This window comes from Rattus norvegicus, chromosome 2 (genome assembly GCF_036323735.1).
Source record: "Rattus norvegicus strain BN/NHsdMcwi chromosome 2, GRCr8, whole genome shotgun sequence".
NCBI lineage: Eukaryota > Metazoa > Chordata > Mammalia > Rodentia > Muridae > Rattus > Rattus norvegicus.
In genome coordinates this window covers 197,766,640-197,788,893 of record NC_086020.1, presented here as the reverse complement: position 1 = coordinate 197,788,893, position 22,254 = coordinate 197,766,640, and the positions used below count along the sequence as shown (strand labels likewise).

Sequence of the window (22,254 nt, the reverse complement as noted above, 5' to 3'; positions counted from 1 at the left end):
ACAGCAGCAGGCTTAGAGCTTCCCTCCACCTAGACCAGAAACATTTCTCTGCCCAAGGCCATGCTGTCCTGGCTCCAAGGTGGAAGCTGTGGTGACTATGTCAGAGATCATAAATATCAAGATCCAGAGTGTCCAAGACACAGGATGGGGCCACGGTGGTCAGACCATGTTTCGGGAAGAGGAGAGGACAGTCTCTTCTTTGATGTACAGTCTTGCCACTCTATTCCATCCTGGCTTCCAGTCAGCCACAATGAAACAGTGAAACCACAACAATACGAGCGGGGTAGCTGTAAGAGGTGTAGAGAAAGAGACAGGAAGAGAGGTTAAAGGTCAGGGGTCGAGAGCGCTTGGGTGTCACCAAGGGCTGCAGTGGGTGGAGCTGAGGGCTAGGGAGAGGCGGGGAGTGGGGCAGAGAGGGGATGGCAGCGGAGGCGCGCAGGGGCGGCGCGCGACGCTGGGCACTGGCTGCTAGCGGGTTACGCGCCTCCGCTGGGCTGGGATGCGCGGATGAAGGCTGAGCTTTGCTGCCGGAGCTCCGCAACGCCCCAGGTCTGCCTTGCGCCTTGCCGCGCCCACCCCGCCCCCCGGAGGGCGCGCCCGGGTCAAGCGAGGCCGAGAGGAAAAGGCGCCACTTGGAGCGTCGCATCCTCTGTCATCGCGGGAGGGAGTCGCAGAAACCTCTGAGCCCCATTCCTCTGGCGCCCAGGCGCTCCCATCCCTAGACCACCTCGCGCCCGCCCCTAGCAAGGAGCCAAGGCCGGCGCCCCGCCCGGAGATGGGCAGACGCGCAGATGGCGCGGCTCCCGGCGCCGCCAGATCGCAGGAACCCGGCGCCGGGGCGCTGCGCTGAGGCTCCCTCTTGGAGCGGCCTCGGAAGCCTGCAGGTGTCCTTGACCATTCGGCCACCGCCCGGGACACTCCTCCGCCAGCACTGGGTGCCTGGCTCTTCAGAGCAGCCCCGCCCTCCAGGCTCTGCGCCGCGCAGGACGCCCCGTCTGAATCCCCCCCTCCCCGTCCCGGCGCGGCCCCCGCAGCGCTGCACCCAGCCCCGCGCAGCTCCCGGCCGCGGACGCAGGACCCAGGCTCGCTGCAGCGGGCGCGCTTGTTTTCCTGTCGCCTGGTCCTGCGCAGCTCCCACCCGCTGGTCCGTCTCGCTCGGCTCAGCCCCGCCCGCCATCGGTGCTCCGCGCTGGATTTATGAATGGGGGCAACAGGCCACATGCCCGCCACCGCCGCCTCGAATTGACCGCACACTGCCCGGCCCCGCAGAGCTCTGGCTACCGTAAGAACATCCGCCTGGCCCCGGTAGCCACTCCGAAGACTTGTTGCTGTTACGCTGCTGCCTCCGCCGCTGCCGCCGCCCGGAGAAACCCTGCCGCGTCCAGGCTCGCCGGGTTCTAGGAGCCAAAAGGTGGCCCGTGTGAGTGTGAGCGAGCGAGCGCGCTGCGGACCCTGGCAGTGCTCTGGGACTGTGCGCTTCTCTGTCTTTCTGGGGTTGGGGGGGGCGTGTCCCCGGCCCGGAGCATCCTTGTGCTTGCCTCAACCTTCTGAGACCCCGGACCCCTTGGATTGAGTCCTCGACCCTGGTCTTCACCTCCTGCCTCCCCTAGGTTCTTCCTGCCAAATCCCAACCACCTGTGCACCACAAAAAGCCAACTCTTCCTGCTCCGAGCCCCGGGGGGGTGGGGTGGGGGGGAGGCAGGGGCAGAGCCACTCTGCAGAAGGGGCCGCCACCACCTCCTGCCTCCTCCTCCTCCACCACCTCCTCCTCCTTCTCGTCTCCTCCCCCTCCCCGTTCTGACGCTGCCTCCTTGGGAAGGGTGTTTGGAGGGCAGCGGCCGCCCCAAGCCGGAGCCCCGCAGCGCTTCTTATGATCAGCTCGGTGTGTGTCTCCTCCTACCGCGGGCGCAAGTCGGGGAACAAGCCTCCGTCCAAAACATGTCTGAAGGAGGAGATGGCCAAGGGCGAGGCGTCGGAGAAGATCATCATCAACGTGGGCGGCACGCGACATGAGACCTACCGCAGCACCCTGCGCACCCTACCGGGCACCCGCCTTGCCTGGCTGGCGGATCCCGACGGCGGGGGTCGGCCAGAGTCGGATGGCGGCGGTGCAGGCAGCAGCGGCAGCAGCGGCGGCGGCGGGGGCTGTGAGTTCTTCTTTGATCGGCACCCGGGTGTTTTTGCCTATGTGCTCAACTACTACCGCACGGGCAAGCTGCATTGCCCCGCAGACGTCTGTGGGCCTCTCTTTGAGGAAGAGCTCACTTTCTGGGGTATCGATGAGACAGATGTGGAACCCTGCTGCTGGATGACCTACCGGCAGCACCGCGATGCTGAAGAGGCACTGGACATCTTCGAGAGCCCGGACGGGGGCGGGGGTGGCGCAGGGCCCGGCGACGAGGCTGGAGACGATGAGCGGGAGTTGGCCTTGCAGCGCCTGGGCCCCCATGAAGGAGGCTCTGGCCCTGGTGCTGGGTCCGGGGGTTGCCGTGGCTGGCAGCCCCGAATGTGGGCGCTCTTCGAGGATCCGTACTCATCCCGGGCGGCCAGGGTGAGTGGCAGAAGCCAGGGTCTCCCCATCTCGGTGTCCAAGGGTTTCTTGGTACTAGTGTTGGTAGGTTGGATGGGGAGGGGGGGGGGTGGAAGGAGACTGGCATACCTGGCAGACTATAACTGCCTGCCTCCTAATCCCCCCCCACCCTCGCCCCTTGGGAATACACCCCACCCCCTTCTCTCCTGCGTGCTCCATCAGGAGATTGCACACATTTAACTTACTACTTGGACTTAATCCGAGCTGCCTGCTCTGGCACATGCCCCTCAGTGGGTGGCATCCCTTGGACTTCAGCATTTCTCACTCCTTTTTGATCAGCACAGTTGCCCTCTACAAGACCACAAAGTCCTGGAGAGATTAAATTTGGCCTTTTTCAGGGGTGAGGTAGGATCAAGAGAAGGAATCCTGGATTATGTAGGACGCTTACCTGTTTCCATCCTGGTAGCTGTCCTGTATGCATTTCAGATGATCCTATGATTTCCTATGCATTTCAGAGAAGGGGGCACAGTTTCCAGAATACCTGTCTCATAAAGGTCAGAGAGCCCCAGAACCCAGGCCTCCTTTCCTGATTAAAGACCTCTTTTCCTAGAAGCAGGCCATGTCCCAAGGCTTTCTGTACCTCTGTCATAGCTTGGCCTCTGCTGAGGTGGAGTGAGTAGACAGGAAAAGCCACCTGCTTTAGGCTCTTCAGGATCCCAGGACAGTGGCCAGCCACAAGCTTCCTGGTGACGATACCAGATTTGTCACTGCTCTTTTGTTTCTGCTGCAGCACAAAGTGGCTTCCCAGAAAGCCCTGGTTCAGGTTACACTGGAAATGGATGTATGCGGAGCAGGGGAAACAGGTTGATTTAGACAAGTCCTGATGCCTGTCCTGCAGGTGGGAGGGGGTCCTAGAAAGATATGTATTTATTCACTCACTTCGATATCCTCGGCCAGCTAAAACCCTGAAGAAAGAAGGCTTTAGACTTTAAAAATAGAACCCCTGGAGGTTGGTATCTGATCTTATAGCCTTCGCCTAAAACCTGTCTGGGAGACAGAAGGAAAAAAAAAAGCCGTGTGTTCTGCTGTGTCTGGGGTATGCTTCTGGAAGCTGAGGCTGGATTGATTGATTCCTTTGGCACCCCAAGTTGTCATGTTAATGAGTCTCAGAACCTTTCCATCTTTCTTCAACACCCAATAGGCTGGTCCTCAGCCTAATCATGGGAGGAAAAGTTCCATTTCCTACCCGGGGAGAGCTTGGTGTTGAAGAATGCAGCTAAAGGGATAGGTTAGTCTGGTGTGAATACCAAGCCAGGGTAATACATCTCCTGCCTGAAAGAGAAAAGAGGTAGAGGTCTTAGCAAGAGGTCCTATACAGGGCTGGGACTTGAGGTGGCCACTGGAATTCTGATTTCCAGGCCCCTGTCTACCCTCAACTGCTTTGATTTATGACCTTGTAGTCCTGAAATCAGCTAGATGGTGGAAACACAGTGACGCCCCTGACCAGTGCCCCTCTATTGTGGGCTTAGCACCCCGACAGTGTTGGCCCTTAGCTTGTCTTTACAGGAAAGCGAGTCGGGCACAAGTCATTGAGACAAAGTTGTGGGGTAGGCAGAAAGGGGAACAGTTCTTAGAAGAGCTGACTCAGTGAGCCAGGCCCTCTTTCTGAGCATTCTGGGACCTCTGCTCAGTCCCCCCACCCCCTGGAATTGTGAGAGGCTCTACCATCAGGTAGAGGGTTAATTCTCCCATTTAAGCAGGGAAGGGAACCAAGATTCAGACACATTAACTGTCTTGTCAAAGCCGCCCTTAGTTTCCAACCTTCAGCTCATTAGTGCTGATGTGGACCATCCTGTGGCGCTCTGGCTGGCACATGAGCCAAAAGGCTTGCCTGCAGCTGAGGAACACAGACAGAGACCAATTCTGAGATGTTCCTGGACACACAAGTGGGAACACACAATTCATAAAAAAGAAAAGAATAACAATTCTTCACTGAGCATCCTAATTCCAGGGCTTTGCTATGGAGATAGTCCATTCATCTCAATTATTCCTAATGAACTTAAAACAGTGCCCACATAACAGATTGAGGCTGGGAGCAAGAAAACCACTGGCCTGGGATCACAACACTGGTAGCAGGGCTGTGAATCAAAGCCAGGGCTCCTTCATGCCTAAGACTTTACTCCTGTAACTACCATGTGCTTTCCCCACTGAAAGGCTGCTTGCAGGATGGAGAGGTGCTGGTTCCTTGTGCCAGCCTGCTTGATGTCCTGAGGTTCTTTTCTTCTGTGAATAAAACATCAGGTACCCAGGAACCAATGGAACCTAGAAGTCCAAGGGAGCATCAGAGAGGGCACTTGCTCTGTCCATCCTTAAGACCGGAGGGTGCAGTGTCATAGAGTTCTGAAGCTATATCCGTTTTCTCCACTGACCCCAAGTTGGCAGAACTGTCCCCCACAGGAGTTCTGTACTGTTGTATACCATTCAATCAGCTGAAGTTTTCCCCAGAAGGAGTTTGCAACACTAGGGGTTTGTAGACTCACCTGGGAGGGCTCATGAGAGCAGAGGAGCCATGCTCTGGGCCTTGAGGCATCTCTTTACATACAACAGTCCAGTCGTTTGACTGGTGCATTATGATAGGAGCAAAACAGACACAAACGGAAAGCGAACTGAGCTAATTAGGAAAGAAAGCCTGTTGCCTAGCTACTGGCCTGGCCATCAGCTGGTCCACTCGGAAGGCTCCTAGGCAGGATGACCACCCCTGCTGACTTCACTGTATTCAGGATGCTCCTGCAGTTCTATTCCTGTGGCTTGAGCTGAGGGCAGAGAGGTTCTATCCTCTGCCTCTCATGGACACTGCCCTGGGGCAGAGCAAAGGCTCCCTTGACTGTTGTATAACCCAGTAGGAGCCAGGAGGGCCTGGCCCAACTCAGATCTCTAGAATCTGAGAGCAGACTAGAGGCCTACCTAATGGGATCCTGAGCTATCTTGATTCCTTGCTCTGTTCTCTAGAAGTCCCAGGATGAGTTGACTTCAACTCAGTGATTATCTGTACAGAGAAGGGGCCAAGGCCCTTCTCTTTTGGCTGAGTTTCCTGGGTGGATCTTTTTTCCTACTACATTTCCCTTCAGAACATAAGGGGGTAACAATAGGATCCCCAATTATCTCAGGAGAGCGGCTAGAAATGAATATTCTTCTTTCTCAGGCATCTACTGTGTGTTAGGTGCTTGACTGGGCTTTCATCTGCTACCTTCTCTGGCTCAGGATAGGCAGTAATTGTTCACCTCAGTGAACAGACAAGAACACCAGGTCACAGTGATACCTGTCTGGACAGCACCTCCAGTAGCAGTAGGATCCAAACCCAGGTCACATAAGTCCACATATGCAGCCACTCCTGCCTCAGTAGCTCCAGCTCAGAAAGGCTTCCGAAGGGCTTGGGGTGGCTGTCACCGGAGAACCTCTTCTTCCCTTCCACTCCTATCCACTTTGCTATTTCTTATCATGTCTTGAATTGTCCTGGTCTGACTCCTGTCTCTCACTTTTTCACCTTGTGATTTGATAAGTAAAATAGGTCAACCTTGGTTACAAATAATACCAGGTTGTGGGGCAGAGGGTCAAAACTCATGTCCATCTAATGGTCTGATATGGTGGGTTGTCACAATATTCATGACAGGCTTCAGTGAGAGCCAGCACTTGCTGATGCTGTCCCAGCTAGGGTGATTGGATAGAGTAAACATGAAATAGGAGTCTAGAAGGGTAGTGCCAGCCCACCCTGGGCAGCCCAAGGCTGCAGACTTTGCTGATGCCGCCTCAGGCAACCTCCCAGGTTCCTCCCAGAGCTGTTTCTCTTTCTCATTCTGAACAGATCAACATTTGCCTCAGAGCATCTTGTCTCTGGATGATGAGTTGTTTCTGTTTGTCACCATTTTTGTAGGGATGTGGAGTGGGGGAGGGGAGCGGAATTAAATTTGGGCTGTTTTGGAGATCTAAGGAAAGAGCAGGCAGAAGCAGAGTTAGGTAGCAGGGCCTGGGGGAAAGCCGGCTCCTTGATCCTTAATCTCCATCACGGACATTGCTAGTGTAAATGCTGAGCACCAGCCACTCACAACATCCTGTGCACAGCCAACATGCCGCAATGGCCCAGCTTCCTGCTAGATTTTCCTTCTGGCCAGGAAATGGTCACCCAGTGCTTAACAAGGAGTCCTGTCCAGAAGTAGGTTTGGCTTGCTCTAGAGAGCTGTCAAGGTGCTAAGTGACTTGTATCTGGAGATCCTCCTGGGCATACCTTTGTCACCTCTAGCCTCAGTTAGGTGGCTAATCCTATCTTCTGATTGCTTGCCAGTCCTATGAGAAGAAGCTGTGGTCCCCTTGACTCTACTCATCTAGAAGACCCTTACCTAGCACATGACAGCTCCGTGCTGGGCTTTAGACATGTAGAGTACAGTGATCTGAGGAGAGCTAGAGCAGGTAGAGTGGATGGCAGGAGAGAGAGCTCGGTGGCAAGAAACAGTAACATTAGGTGCATTGTGATGGGTGCTGTGGTAGGTGTGGAGAATAAGGTCCAATAGGCAAGGAGGAATGTTGAGTCCCACCTCTAAATGGAAAGGGGCTTCTAGGAGAAAGTAGAAAGCTAAGCCAAATGGGTCTTGTAGGATAATGACTTACCTCCCCTATAATGGGTTAAAAGGAGGCGTGCTATAAGGAACACATGATACCCAACTCGGCAGAGTCAGGGACAGAATTGTCTTTCCAGGGAAGACAGGTCTGCATAGGACATTGATTGTCCTATTGGTCAGAGCCCCTTTGGTTGAGGACTCACAGATTCTGGGTAGGTCTGTGAAGCCTTTCATCAAGGATGAACACAGGTAAAGGCTAGCTCTCGTGGCTGGCTTACGGCCAGGGCTGAAAAAGGAGGAATGGCCCTCAGCTAAGCCAGGACCGCCTGCATGTCCACTTAGGAGCCAGGAGCTGCCTTTCTTGACTCTGTTCCTCTTTCCGTTAACTCCAAGGCACCCTACTCCCTGTTCAGCACTGTCTGGGTAGGAAGCTCTGGCTTTACCCAGAGGCTCAGCCCCTCACCCAATCTCCACGGATCTTCCTCTGTAAGCGTCTTTGGCTGTGTTCTCAATTTTTCCTTCTCCTACACGTCTTCCTTAATATAGGTTTTCGGGCATGAGTCTCCTTATGTTTATCTGTCCATCTGTCTCTCTGGCCCTCCTTCCTTGGACTCCCCTCCCAGCCCCCAATGATTGTATTTAGTTCCCATTGACTAGTGTCTGTCACCTCTCCCCTCACCCAGCCTGTGCCAGATTCCAGACACTCCGTGCTCTGTGCTAAGTTTCACAAGTATCACTTCTTTTCATTCTCAAAACAACCGTATTAGGCAGAGTCCTCTCTCATCCCTCTAAACTGCAGGCTTAGGGCCTTTGCACTGTTGTTTCTGCTGCCTCGGGAACTCAGCTTTTCCTTTTAGGTCTCCGTTCAGGCCTCACCTCTTCATGGTGATGTGAGCTGAACACCCTTGTTTGAATAGTGCTCCTACTCCATGCCTCCTTTCTCTGTGTCCCCATAAAGCTCACACCATTGGGTATGCAGACAGTGTAAGCTTCCCGTTTGTCACCCGCTTCCTTCCACTGGGTTGGAAGGTCCAAAAGGCTGGAGTGTTGGTCCATATTTTTCCTGCTATTCCCAGCACGGTGGCACATAGTAGGTGTTCAGCTTTCCACTTTGTAAATGATAATTCTAAGGCTAGTTGGGGCTCAGAAATTCACAGAGGTCTCATAGGCAGTTGGTAACAGAACCTAATTGGAACCCAAAAGTGTGACCTTTAATTTGTTCAAAGACAATGGAGTAGGAGAAAAAGCTGGCAATTTGACTGGTAGTTGCAATACTGTGGGCCTTTAAATATAGACAGGTCCCTTGAAAGCCACAGTGGTCAGCATATGTGTATGGGAGAACAGGGAGCTGATAGGAGGGGTACAGTCCTGACAGTTAGGAGCCTCCAATCCAGGGTGCCCACCTACCTCCTCTAGCAGGCACAGCCAATTCACACCAGCCATTTTCTGCTTGGGCGGTTTTGACTTCCATTAGAATCCACAGCCCGTGTCCTCATGCCAAGGAGAGAGGAGACAGCCTCAGGCATAGAGTCAAGGACAAATCACTTCTAGCCCTCGGGTTTCTTTGTCTCCAGAAGCTGAAAGGGAGTTGACTTGTACAGACTTCTGAGGATTCAATGATTAGTCATTTTTAGGCCTGGGGTGGGAAGTGTCCCCCAGATACTACCTCTACCTCAGCTTGGTCACCATTTTATGGAATACTTAGCAGATCCTAGGCATGTGCTGTGTTGAAACTCACTTATCCTACAGTGGTACTATGAAGTGGGTATTTGTACTGCCCCAGAACATAAAGAGAGAATGGCAGCAAGGGTACAGCACTTACCTAACTGATCATAAGGGACAACAGACACCCAGCAAGGCTGCCAACTCTTAAGCTCTGCTTTGCCCTAAGTCAGGCAGGGATTGCTGAGGAGGGCTCAGGCACAACTGACAGCCTCGAAGCGGGCTAAGGCTCAGGCACAAGCCGTGACCTCTTGTAGGATGCCATTGCTAGAGTTGCTGTCTCTTGGGATCTCTTTTGTCCTGGGCAGCCTGAGTCAAGGGCCTTGTGGGAAATGAAACAGTATCCCTTCCTCAAGGATGAGGCCCAGCAAAAAGCACCAATTACACTAGCCAACCACTTAGGAAACAATGGCCCGAGAGTAATGTAGAGGAGAGGAATACTGTAGGTTACTATAGAACCTTATGGCCATTTGTGGGACAGCTCTGTGTTAAATAAAACAAAAGCCAAGGACAAGGAGACCATGGGATTGGGGTTGTTTCTGTCCCCCTGAAACTGGTCTGGGCCTGTTGTAAGTGGCCATGGCAGAGGCAGCTGAGGAAGGCAGGCAGTGGCGAAGGTTGGGCATCTCCCTCCTGCCTCTGCTCCCTCTGCTCAGCCCCTTGGCAGCTCTTTCTGACCTTGTTTTTCCACATCGCTAATTAACCTCATGCTCGGGATCCCAGATGGGCTGACTCTGCTTGCTAACAGTCCCTGAGAGAGAGAGAAAGAGAGAGAGAGAGAGAGAGAGAGAGAGAGAGAGAGAGAGAGAGAGAGAGAGAGAGAGAGAGAGATATGTTTGATTGAGTCCTAGCAAAACTAGAAGTTCTGTCCCCACCCCTTACTCTGGTCCCTTCTGCTTCTTGGAACCAGGACCCTGGATTGCCACAGCCACAACCTGCAGCAGCCTGTGTTGTCTTGGCAGCCATGTCTCAGGGGAGGACATGAGGCCAGCAAAAGCACTTGAAATGTACTTAACCGAGGAGAAGTAGGTAGGAAGAGCTGTAAAGTAAGGAAAGTGTCTATGGACCCTCCACCTCAGTGTGCTCCTTCCTTGCTGTTTATGATCAGCTCATCCTAGCTTAAGTGTGAAGGAAGTAACCTCTCGTGGTGTATGGTGGGAGACCTGTCCTATGGAGGTACACATTCTCGTGCTGAGGGGACAGGCTCAATAATCACAGCCTATACTTCTGGGCCTGGGAAATGGCTCTGATAGTGAAGATGATATGGTTTAAGGGTATAAAGGGAATGCACAGAGCACATGATTATTGGTTCACATCTGGTTCTTACCCAGAATAACCATGCAACCTCTCTGATCCTTGGTTCTTTTTATGTGACGTGGAAAGATGAAACCTGCCTTCTATGTCACTAAGGAGACTGAAGGCAGTGACACATATAAGGTGCCCAGTAGTTCCAGGAAGAGGACAGATGGTGAATTTCATGTCCAAAATTCCTTCCTTGCCTTACTTCTATCCCAGAGGGCCTGGGGATATGGACTCCGGCCTGCTTTTCCATACTGGTATCTTGCACTGCTTCCTCCCTTCTACTGTAGGCACATCACAAGGAAACCCCCTGCCAGGCAGACCTGACTGTTCACTGGATGGGGGATAAGGACAAGGTCAGGTAGAAACTGGCAGGGCAGGCATGGAGTTGTGAGTGTGCAGCCAGGGACTTCCCTCAGCTGCCTGCATAGGTTCAGTCCTCTACCTGGGAGGAGGCCAAGCCCTGTTCACCACGCAGGAGCAGGAACAGTAGAGACAGAAGGCTAGACCGCGACAGGGAGCATCTTGACAGTGCTGGATGGAAGGGAATGAATAACAGATGAAGACTTTGTAATTGGTGTTATTACACATGAAGCTCATCTCCATTCATAATGGCCGCCACTTACTACAGCTGTTCCTCTGCCGAATTCTGCTGCCACCATTCTAGCTGAGATGCCCATGACTGTCAGGTCATCTGACACATGCCTGCTGCCATTCTGATCCTGATAAATATAGATCATTTTGACTTTGGAGCTGAGTGTCCCAGCTAACATCAGGGAGACGTTGGTTGTTCTGAGAAAGCCCACCTTTCTCCTGGCATAACCCATAAATGTCCCCCTTCCTGGATTGATTACCTAGGCAGAAGGTGCTTCTAGGTGGTAGGTGGGGTCATGAAGGTAGGTCATGAAGATCAGTTGGCAGAGAGAGGTTATTCCTTGCAGCTCTTGTTGCTGGACATCCCTTAAAGTAATAGACTTTTATCTTGAGTGTGTATCAGGGTTTCGTAAACTGGATAGTTTAGTAAAGTACTTCTTTGACTCCTGTCTCCTTCAAATTTCTCATTCAGTGGGTTTGTGTGGCTGGAATTTGCATCTCTAACCTGTTTCCATGCACCTGATGCTTCTGGTTTGGGCCCCCCTTCAAGAGGCTGATTAGTGCAACTGTAGTATGTGGCATACCCTTCACCTGGGAGCTTACGAGGACAGTGGGAGTACTGACCCTTCCCTAAGCCTCCCAAGTCAGCCAGGTTTGACAGGGTTTTTACCTGGTTCATCCACACACCACTATTTGAGAAGTATTAAATCATGAAATGGGCAGCTCTGTAGTAGGCAGGGGCAGGCAGCAAGGGGGCCTGACTCGTTTCCAGACAAAAGCAGCCTCTGTCTTCTGAGCACCCTGACAAAGATTGGGAAGCATTGCCCTAGATCAGTGGAGTGACTTTCAACCTTCCTAATGCTGAGACCCTTTACTACGGATCCTCGTGTTGGGGTGACCCTGAGCCATGAAATTATTTTGTTGCTACTTCACAAGTGTAATGAATCATACATAACTGATGTGCAGGGTATCTGATATGTGACCCACAGATTGAGAACCGCTGTCCTAGAACATCGGTACTTACAGATCCTCCTGTGTCTTTACCTTAATCCTACCCTGTGACTAGCGATGGCCTAGGAACCTGCATGCTCATGTTCTATGAGTTGAGGTCACTGTTCCCAGTAAGGCCAACCGTCGCTGACGTGACAGCCATATCCTATTCTGGCCCACAGGTGGTAGCCTTTGCCTCTCTCTTCTTCATCTTGGTCTCCATTACCACCTTCTGCCTGGAGACCCACGAGGCCTTCAACATTGACCGAAATGTGACGGAGATCCACCGGGTAGGGAATATCACCAGCGTGCGCTTCCGGCGGGAGGTAGAAACAGAACCCATTCTTACCTACATCGAGGGCGTGTGCGTGATGTGGTTCACTCTAGAGTTCCTGGTTCGCATTGTGTGCTGCCCTGATACGTTGGACTTTGTCAAGAACCTGCTCAACATCATCGACTTTGTGGCCATCTTGCCCTTTTACCTGGAGGTGGGATTGAGTGGCCTGTCATCCAAGGCAGCTCGAGATGTGCTGGGTTTCCTGCGTGTGGTGCGCTTTGTACGCATCCTGCGGATCTTCAAGCTCACACGCCACTTTGTGGGGCTGCGTGTGCTCGGCCACACACTCCGGGCCAGCACCAACGAGTTCCTGCTGCTTATCATCTTCCTGGCCCTGGGTGTGCTCATCTTTGCCACCATGATCTATTATGCTGAGCGAATCGGGGCCAGGCCATCTGACCCACGGGGCAATGACCACACCGACTTCAAGAACATCCCCATCGGTTTCTGGTGGGCTGTGGTCACCATGACAACGCTTGGCTATGGGGACATGTATCCTAAGACATGGTCAGGAATGCTGGTGGGTGCGCTGTGTGCACTGGCTGGTGTGCTAACCATTGCCATGCCTGTGCCTGTCATCGTCAATAACTTTGGTATGTACTACTCCCTGGCTATGGCCAAGCAGAAGCTTCCCAAGAAACGAAAGAAGCATGTACCACGGCCACCCCAGCTTGAGTCACCCATTTACTGCAAGTCTGAGGAGACTTCACCCCGGGACAGCACCTACAGTGACACCAGCCCCCCTGCCCGGGAAGAGGGTATGGTCGAGAGGAAACGAGCAGGTGAGTAGGGCTTAGGATCCCTTTCCCCTATGCAGTCAAGGGAGCCCGTGAATTTTGGGTCTGTGCTATATTGTGCAAGCTTCACTGTGTGTAAGATGAGCTTCTGGGAGGGCAAAATATTAAGACCAACTTTTGGTCCCATGTTTTAATGACCTTGGCGAACACCACCAGTGTTTGTGGAGTGAGCTATCCTTCCAATGTAGGATGTGCAGACAGTACATGGGGACTGTATGTTAGGAAGAGTGGTTTCTAGCCCCTTCTTGCCCCCCTTGCTTTGTTCCCAGAAGCCAGTTCCTTCCCTTCTGGGCACAACCTATCAATGGGAATGACATATCAATATCCTATCCTACTCTGATGAGACCCAAATGGGTGGTGGCTGTGCCACATTTTGAGAAACTAGAACAAATGCCGGTGCTGATATGATTAGGCGGAGAGCAGGGCAGCTGTTCCTCCAAGGTGCATCGACACATGAGTCACCTCTTTCCCAACATTCCCGTCTGCTGTCTCTTGGCCTAATAGCTGTGATAACGTAACGGCAGTGGGAGGCTGCCTTCTGTTCAGTAAAGCTGGAGTGAGTCCTGGGCTCACAGCTTGACAGGGATAGAGGGGGACCACGGAAGACGTAGTCCAGGATCTTTGGGAAGAGGCAAAATGGAAGGAGCTGATGATGTCTGTGTCCTGAAAGGAATAAGACCAAGCATCAACTTCTGTCTTTCCAGGGAAAGTCCACTCAAGAAAGCTCACCTGTTCTGGGTCAGGAGACAAGAGGGAAAATCAGTATAGTCCCCAGCAACATGGGAGGAGGCCAGAAGACAGGAAAGGCACTCTCAGATCTGTTGGGCAGGGTTCCCAGGGATGGTGGACCAGGGCTAGAATGTGACTGGGGATCAGTCTGCTGAGGCTGGGCTCAGGAGAGCTGAGAGACTGAGGAAGCAGCTCCTGGTTAAACTCTAGAAGTGGGACTAGTTTTCCAGAGAGAGGCCTGAATTCAGACATTTCCCTGTGACCTCACCTGTGCTGGGGTTAGTTGCTCTCTAGGATTAACTAGACTCTGGAGCTTCCCTGACTAAGACCTCAATAGAGAAGCCTCCTTCTGTTTGCACTACTAACATGGTGCCCCTTCCTGGCCCTGTTAGGAATCTAAGTGTGTTCTGAGGTCCAATCAGAACCCACAGAAGATCCTTATGACCAAATGCAGAGGGTCTTAGGTAACCTTCTAGATGTGCATAGCACAGAGGCCCTTATCCTGTTTAACTGGCCACACCGAGATTGTGCATGGCCAATGCCAGAGCCACTGTCTTTAAGCCAATTAACTCCACGACATACCATCAGGGCTACAGTGACTGTGCTACTCTCCAACAAAGGCAGGGTGGTCCCCACAGGGAAGACTTGAATTGGAGCCTCTTCCCTTTATCTTCCCAGACATAAGAGAGTCGTGCCCCAAGCCCTTCAGCATGGCCTAGATGCCTGAGGAAAGAAATATCTGCCTTAAGTGGTGCAGGGAGAAAGCTGGAGACACTTCTGAGTATTTCTGGCACTTGAGCCACCACCCATTATCCCTACCAGCCAGGTATTCTCTGAGGAATGCAGACTCATCAAGAGCCTACCTGAGCCAGACCCGAGGGGAAATGAGAATTTGTGCTTGCCAGGATTGATCTCCTGGGACAACCTCACAAGCCTGATTGGGAAGTACTGCTGCTGTAGGATGGATGTCTGTGCTGTGGTCCAATCCCCAAAGGAGGCTCTAAGCCAAAGCTGAGAGAAGATCCTTCAGACGGAGCACAGGCATTCTGCCTTTGCTTCCTGGACCTGGGATCGGAGACCCCAAGTAGCTCCCTTTAGGAAGACCCCAGCAACCATCTTAGCTTCCTTTCTCTCTGTCCCCCTCCAGACTCCAAGCAGAATGGTGACGCTAATGCGGTGCTGTCCGATGAGGAGGGAGCTGGCCTCACCCAGCCCCTGGCCTCGGCCCCCACCCCTGAAGAGCGTCGAGCCCTGAGACGCTCAGGCACACGGGACAGAAACAAGAAGGCAGCTGCCTGCTTCCTGCTCAGTGCTGGGGACTATGCCTGTGCTGATGGCAGTGTCCGGAAAGGTATGGCTCCCTGGACTGGGCAGGTGGGGAGCCCCCCAAAAGCTGAGTCTCCCCAGCCCTCCCCACAGAGCTCGAGGTCTCCCCCTCCCCTCAGCCCATGGCCACCATCTCCTCTGCCTTGGATGCGCCCTCGCTTTTAGGACGGCTCTCCTAAGTTGCCAGTGTATGGATTAAAAAGGTCTCTAGCATCCCCTGTGGAGCCCCTCCCTCAAAGGTTTCCACCCAGTAGTGGACATCTGAGGGGACGCTCTATCACCTCCCTCACTCTGGCCCTGCAGCAGCCTCTAGGCCCAGCCCTCAGGGTCATATGCAGCCTCCTAAACACTGCCAAAGTTTCCTCAGGGAAGCAGACTCAGGGATCTCAGGTCTTAGATCTTCAGACCATGTTTCTTCAGTTTTTCCCTGGGGGCCTGGATCCTAAGGTGGACTGACTCATATCTGCAAGCTGCTAGGGTATGATGGGTATGGGACAGAGCCAGGGGTGGCTATGAGTAGGTGGGCAGGGAGAGTTCTCTCCGAGGAGTGACCTGGAGTATCTTCAAATTTAGTGGAGCAGCCCTTTTCCTACCTGGCAAGGGAGGCTGGAATCCTAGCACCATGCTCCCAGCGCATGGCAGAGACAGCTGAGGTTGGGCTGTGCAGCTAGAGGCTCTTAGCCTTAAAGGAGGAAGGGAAGCAGAAACCATTAGGGTGATAAGGACCCATGATGGCTGAGAACCATGAGGCTCAAGACCCATTCCTTGTCCTCTCTGTTTTCTGATCCCACTTGACTTTGCCTGTCCTATGTCAGAACCTCCCCAACATCCTGCCTCTTTCCAGGAGAAGCTGTGATCCTCCCTAAACAAGGGGACCAAGTTCTCCCTCTGGCTGCTCTTTTACCAACTAGGTTTTCCACACTCAACTTCTCACAGTTCCAAGTCCCAGGCTGAGACTGGTTTGAGTCTGTCAAGAGTAGTAGTTGCTGCAGGAATATCCCATGATGCTTTGAGACCCTAAAAATGGCTCCTAGGTACCCAGTCCGGGTAGACTCCTGGGCACCTTCCTGTGTGATTCCTAGGCATCCTGATTGATAAGCTCCAAAAGGCGGGCATTCGACTTTGCTGGGTACACACCTTCCTCAGTAACAGCAACAGGAGCAGCGGTCTGGCGCCTGGAAGGAGATGGCCCAGAGGCCCCAGCTAAATAGCTATAGGTAGAGAGTGCACAGAGCTCATATACCCTCATTTGCCAATCCTGTGCCCCAGTCTTCAGGCCCTGGACATGCCTTTCTCGCTTTACACTTCAAGAATGCAGCAATTCTTCTGCATCCTCTTTTACACCTAGAGAGCTGTGCTCAGGCCCCAGCCTGCTAAGAAAAAGTATAAAATGTATCCTTTTCTCCTGTGGAGGACTTCAGAGCACAGAGCTGGAGGATGAAAACCCTGGCTTCCCTTCTTGTGCTGTGAGGTGCTTGGTAGAAGCAGGGATGTGGAAGAGACCATGGGAGTACAGGTTAGGAGAGCCCTGACGGCGGGTGCTCCTACATGTACAGGCACCATGCAGAAGAGCCTGCATCCCTCCACTTTGTCTCCCTGGGGTGCCTTTGGGGCCCATCTGCTCTATTTTCAAGATGCCTCCACACTGCTTCTTGGCAACAAGCATGTAGCTCAGCCAATTAGAGTGACCTTCGAGAGGGAACAGGTGGGTTGCTGGGAAACAGGGCCTGCTAAGCAAGTGTGGCAATTAATATCACCAAACTCCCAGTGCGCACTTAACAACTTTCCCCACACCACACCTCTCTGCACTTATCTAGACCTGACAAAGAGAGACTGAGTCTGGGCTTTTTCCAGCCATCAAACTGACCCCATCATTAACCAGTAGTTTCCAGTGAGCCAGGAGTGCATGTGCCACTTCACTGGGGAAGGAACGTGCTGGAAGCTGTGGGGTCTCTGTGAGGCTGAACCACCAAAGAGCTAGAGGGAAACAGGACAGGACACAGGTCCTATGGTCTGCCCTCAGGAGCCCAGGAGACTGTTAGGAAGCTACTCCCAGCAAGGAGAGAAGCCTCCACCTCAGTCTGAGACCACCTACATACCCAGCCGAGTCTGTTGAACTAGCTTGGAGCTTCCTCTTGACCCATGTGCCTTTTCTTCACCAAGGCTGTGAAAAGTCCCGGAGTCTAAACAACATAGCGGGAGCAGCTGGAACCAGTCTGGGGCTGTCTCCACTGGCATCGAGATACAGCTCGCCCTATCCTCCGAGAAAGCTCCTGCTCTCGCACCCCTTCCACCCTCTCACCAGCCCCCCACCTGGCCACTCAGGTCCTTAGCCACACCCATGGCCTTCCTCAGCTCTGACACTGGGACACACATCTAAGCTGACATGTTGACATGCCACCCCAGCCCCTGTCCCTCCTGAGGTCTGAGAGAACAACAGACAGGAACTTCAGTCAGGGTGGAGACTTTGAGTCCCTGACCTACACAGCACCGGGCTCCCCCAAATGTTCAGCCATGGAGCCTGAGTGCAAGGAGGAGATACTCACAGGGCTTTTCCCTCATAGCCAGTCTCCTGAACCATGGGTGCTGGCACACTCAGGACAGTGTCTCTGGGTTTTGCCTCCAGCTCAGGATCTTAGAGGCCTGGCCATGGTACATGGACTATCTGGAGCAATTCATCCTTGCCTTCGAGTCATACCTACATTTGTATTTTAATCACAGAAATTTCGTTTGCTTTCCTTATGGCCGTTAACTAATAACCAAACAGCTTGTCTGTCTGTCTGTCTGTCCACCCCATACCAAGATCAGCAGGTAACAAGGCTGTCTCTCGGGGCATTTCTGCTGGTGTAGAGGACATTTGACTGCTTAGAACAGCAAGCCTGTGGCTAGAGCTGCCCTGAGAATAGGACCTGGTGTTTTCCAGCTGTGACATGGGGCACAGGTGGGAGTTCCTAGAATCTAAGCCCAGGGCTTGGTGCAAGCCCTGGGCAGGGTGTCTAGGTGCAGGGAGGCCCTCCTCCCTGGGGCCTGTGCCCAGATTCAGCGGGTGACACCCTGCGGCCCACCCAGCATCCCATCTGTGCCCCGTGCTGCAGCATCTCTCCATACTGCTTCCTCTGCTTCCGCGACAGTTTGCTCCCTCTCCCGCTCCCTCAGATTCCCAGCCCTGCCTCTGAGTCACCTGCCACTCCCACCCAGCCTCTGCTCTGTATTCCTGCCAGAACCAGAGACTCATCTAATTTCTATAATTAAGTGTATTCATTTACCTAACGAGCCCGGGAACAACAGGTCTGTGAGTCATTGGGTGAGCAGGGGTACACCTTGCACAGGGCCAGCCGAGGGGAAGTGAGGAAATGGAAGCTACCCTGCCCACACCTGCCACTGGCCCCACCTGCTCCCAATAAGCCCCTTCCTCAGCCTGGGGCTAAAGAACAAAAGCCTCAGCCACCACATTTCCTGTTTCACCCGATGGGAATTGACCTGACAGCAGGGCCATGTGCCTGGCAATTTTAGAGTCAGATTATGCAACTTTGAAAAGGGAGTGACTAAGGAAGGCCCATATTTGCTCCCTACAGGGTAATCAAGAGATCTTGTGAGATAGCTTTAGGGACCTGGCAGGAGACTGGGACCAAGGGGGGCAACTCGAAAGGTGGTATAAGTATAAGATTGTTTCCTGGGGTCAGCGTGCAAAGCATGTGACAAACATGTCTGTCAGCGCTGAGAAAACACTAACTAGATGACCCTCTGAAAAGATCTGTTAGAGCAGGCCCTGGGACACTCCACTTGAGCTGTGCTCTATAGGGCCTGATGCTACTTGCTCTCAAGAGTGAGATGTCTTCCGAGATAAGGAGATACAGAAAGGTGTCATGAGTAGGGAAGCCTGTGGGGTAGGGTAAGATGCTGTGTCTGAATGCAGCTCCCCGTGGCAGGTTCACCCCACCCAACAAGGCTCCTGGCACCAGGAGACTGTGGTCTGACAGAGACATGATGAGCCAGGTGTCCAGTTTAGCGGTACCACAGCTATTTTCCCTGACTTGCCGTTCTGGTTCGGGGAGCTGAGGCAGCTATTTCTGTGGCAACCCTCAAGTTGTCAGGAGCCCAAGTTTCCACGGCACCCACCGCCTCCTCCCCTCTTCCCTCCTACAGGGATGGGCATGCTCATAGCACCCCTGTGGGGGGCACAGATGTCCCTGGGCAGCACAGTGCGTCTGCCAGGCTGAAGCCCCCAGTGCTTTGTTGGAGGGATGGGCTCCTATACATGCCCCTCCCCCCATCTCCGGGCTCAACAGGGAAGAAACAGGGGCCCACTTGCTGGAAGAACTAGGTAGGTTATCTGCCCTTAGCTACCTTAGGACTTTTGTGCTTGCTCAGTGTCCCAGGAAAGAAGGTATCCATCGTTGATAGAATCTCCATGTATACTAGACCCTTCCCTAAGAGGTGGTGGCCTGTACAGCCTCGGGCCCATCCAGGCCTTGAATGAATATCCTTCACTAGCATTAAGGTCTCTCCCACCCAGACACTGAGGACACAGTTAATATTTCCCTGGGTCAGACTTGGAATTGGATCTGTTACTTTGGCTTTTAGAAACTTGGCCCTGTAGCTGGGGGGCTGGGCCCCTTCTTAAAGGGCAAGCAGGCAGCCCAGGAAAGAACTCCTAGCCTTTTCCGGTCTGTCAGTACTACTGACAGCTCTGGAGTTAGCCTCACAGCCCAAGCTTTAAGGCAGGAGGCTGTGACGGACCACCAGTGGGAAGGTTACTGCTCAATTACAGCTAGGGAGATAGATGATGAGTGCTGGATCAGACTGCCATTCACAAAGTATCTAAGAGAGCAGGGCCCTGGCCAGTCTCCCTTGGGAGCTCCTGCACCATCCCTGGTGAGTTATGCAGGTTAGCTTAAGACTCCTAGAAAGAATCCCCCAACTATCAGAGGACCCCAAGGGCAGAGAGCATAGAAACCATTGACAAAAGCCAGGCCACCCTGGGGAGGCCATTCTCTCCCCAGGGCATCTTAGGGTGACCTGTATATAGAGTGTCCAAAGTCACTCCCCTTTTCCTTGTGAGTAGGGACCAATGGCTGGGTATTTCTGAATGTACACAGACAGATCACTGTTAGGAAAACAGGGCAAAAGGTGGCTCTGACTTGCCCTCAGAGATGGAGCACTGAAGAGTCTTAAGCTTGCTTTTGTGGTTTCCTGAGGGATAAAAGTCAGACGCAGGAACTCTAGAAGGCTAAGGGGGCTGTGTTCAAGGAGGAGAGTTGGGGCCAGAGCCTAAAGGAGATGATAACAGGTCAACAGGTCGCTGTGAGATGAGAACATGTTTTTAGCAAAGATAAAAGCTTTTAACTCGAGTGCCAGGGAACCAGAGTTGAATGTCAAACGATATGCCCACCTTTAACTGCAAACCTAATAGCTATAGTAGTCAGTCTGGGAGGCTGAAACTTCTCCACACTGTTAGCTATCTAGACAGTGCTGCCACTGGAAACTAGGGGAAAGGCCCAGGCCATGGATATCTGAAGCTGAGGTTGTGGGTTTTCTAATAAGATGCTGTGTGCCAGCTTGTCGTGTGCCCTCTGCCCACCCCTACCCGCACATGCCCCAGGGCTCTGAGGGTGTGGGTGTGGGTGTGGCGTGGCTCCACACTCTAGAGACATCTTCTCTTGCCCCTTGGGATGGTGGGATTGTCCGTGGTGGTGAGGGAAGATGGAGCTATTTGGGGTAGAGCACAAATCGAGTAGAGAGCAGCTGGGGTCATGGTCCAGAAGCCATAGTCCACAACAGGGATTTTCCTGCTAAGTTATATACAGTTTGCTAAGGCTCCTCTGGCCGTTGCACTAGGACGCTGAAGGCCTGAGATGGTGGCAGTTCTTGGAAATGGTTACCTGGGCTTCAGCATCACCTGGGTCTCCCCTGCCTGGAGGCGGGTTGGCAGGCGAGATGAAGGGCTCACTCCACTCCTGTACCACCCCAGCTCTTCCCTGCCTCTTAGCCCTGGGTTCCCTATGCCTTCCAGCACTGTTCTTGGCTGTTCCTTAGCCCACAGCCTGTGGGTCAGAGGCTGGCTGGCTTCCTTCTAACATCTTGTTTTTTTGTTTGTTTGTTTGTTTGTTTTTGTTTCTCCTTTTCTTTTGCTGAACTCTTTACCCCACCCCCTGCCAGAAGGCAGTGTTGAGCCGAAAGCGTGCGTCCCAGTGTCTCACACCTGTGCTCTTTAAACACAGAGACCTGCCAAGACGCCCTCTCGTCCAACTATGCCCATGCTGAAGTCCTCACCCTCTCTTAGAGCGGCACCAACGTGAGAAAGACAGACAGACAGAAAGCCAGAGGCTTAGGAAAACTCTGGAACCCAGGCACGAATCTTTTGCTGGGAAAGATATCCTTGTTTGCACAAGACTGGTGGAAAAATCTCCCATGCAACTCTCAGGGCCCAGAGCCATCTGGGTCTGATACTCTGTTCTACTGTACATTGAAGAGACATATATGCACATATAGTATCTATATTCATACATACTATATACTCTTGTGTGTAGTGCACGTGCTACTGGTGGTCTGTCTTCATCGTTAGGCTATGTCTCCCAAGTCCTCTGCCCACCCTGTTTCCCCACCCCCTCTTCCTTCATGGATTGTTTCTTCTGACCATGTTTTTGGAGTGTCCCAGGAGAGGTATACCTGGGACCTGCCCCTCCAGCTGGGTGGTCCCAGGCTGCTCTCACTTGGGGGTGTCCCCTGCCAGCAGGTGGCCTGCTGAAGTCAGTTGAAGGCACGATTGCCCTTCTGGGGTCACTGCTTCACTAGCCCAACCCCACCCCAGATTGGGGTTCTACCTCCCACCCCACACCCCAGTTTGGGGGGCACTTTTGCAGCCTCTGTCACTCCTTCCGGCGCCCCTTCTGTGTCGGTGACAGAGGGGAGTTTCATTTCTTTTGTGCGTCTCCTTTGTCCATTTCTTTTCAAAGATGCTGCTGGGCAGATGGAAGGGATCTGTTTGCCCATCTGGCTCAGGGGTCTGAGAAGGGGACACCTTGGGCAAGAGGAGACCAGCTGCAATACTGTACTTCCTGGCCAGTGGCCAGAGGATGCGTGCAATAGCAGAGGCCAGGTGACCCCTTCAGCCTTGGCCTCTGCCCCTCCCTCGGCCCTTCCTGCCCACCCTTGGTATTGGTCAGTCCTTTTCTAAAGCTGTCCCCTTGTGTGTGTCTGAGGCACGCCTAGGCTGGGCCCACTGTGCCCTGTCTGCATGCCCTCCACTGTCATGCTGTGCTCGAGTACCAATAAAGACATCTGAGTGTCCTGCTGCTCCTCTGTGAGCATCTGCCT

The 22,254-nt window shown here is 53.1% G+C and overlaps 1 protein-coding gene across 6 annotated transcripts in view; it reads left to right on the top strand.

Moving 5' to 3' along the window:
* The first annotated feature begins 426 nt into the window (after window positions 1-426).
* Kcnc4 (potassium voltage-gated channel subfamily C member 4) overlaps window positions 427-22,254 on the top strand; it is a 41,373-nt gene continuing 19,545 nt past the window's right edge. For 3 of the 6 annotated variants that reach the window (XR_010063661.1, XR_010063660.1, XM_039103131.2), the window contains exons 1-3: window positions 1,673-2,551; window positions 11,931-12,867; window positions 14,759-14,962. Coding sequence is in view for 4 of the 6 variants with exons in the window: in XM_039103131.2 (XP_038959059.1) it covers window positions 1,871-2,551; window positions 11,931-12,867; window positions 14,759-14,962 (1,822 nt within the window). In the remaining 2 variants the exon portion in view is untranslated. Of the gene's footprint in view, window positions 2,552-11,930; window positions 12,868-14,758; window positions 14,963-17,100; window positions 22,245-22,254 lie in introns of those variants that run through there. The other 3 variants (XM_039103129.2, NM_001415110.1, NM_001122776.2) reach the window with 3 other exon arrangements.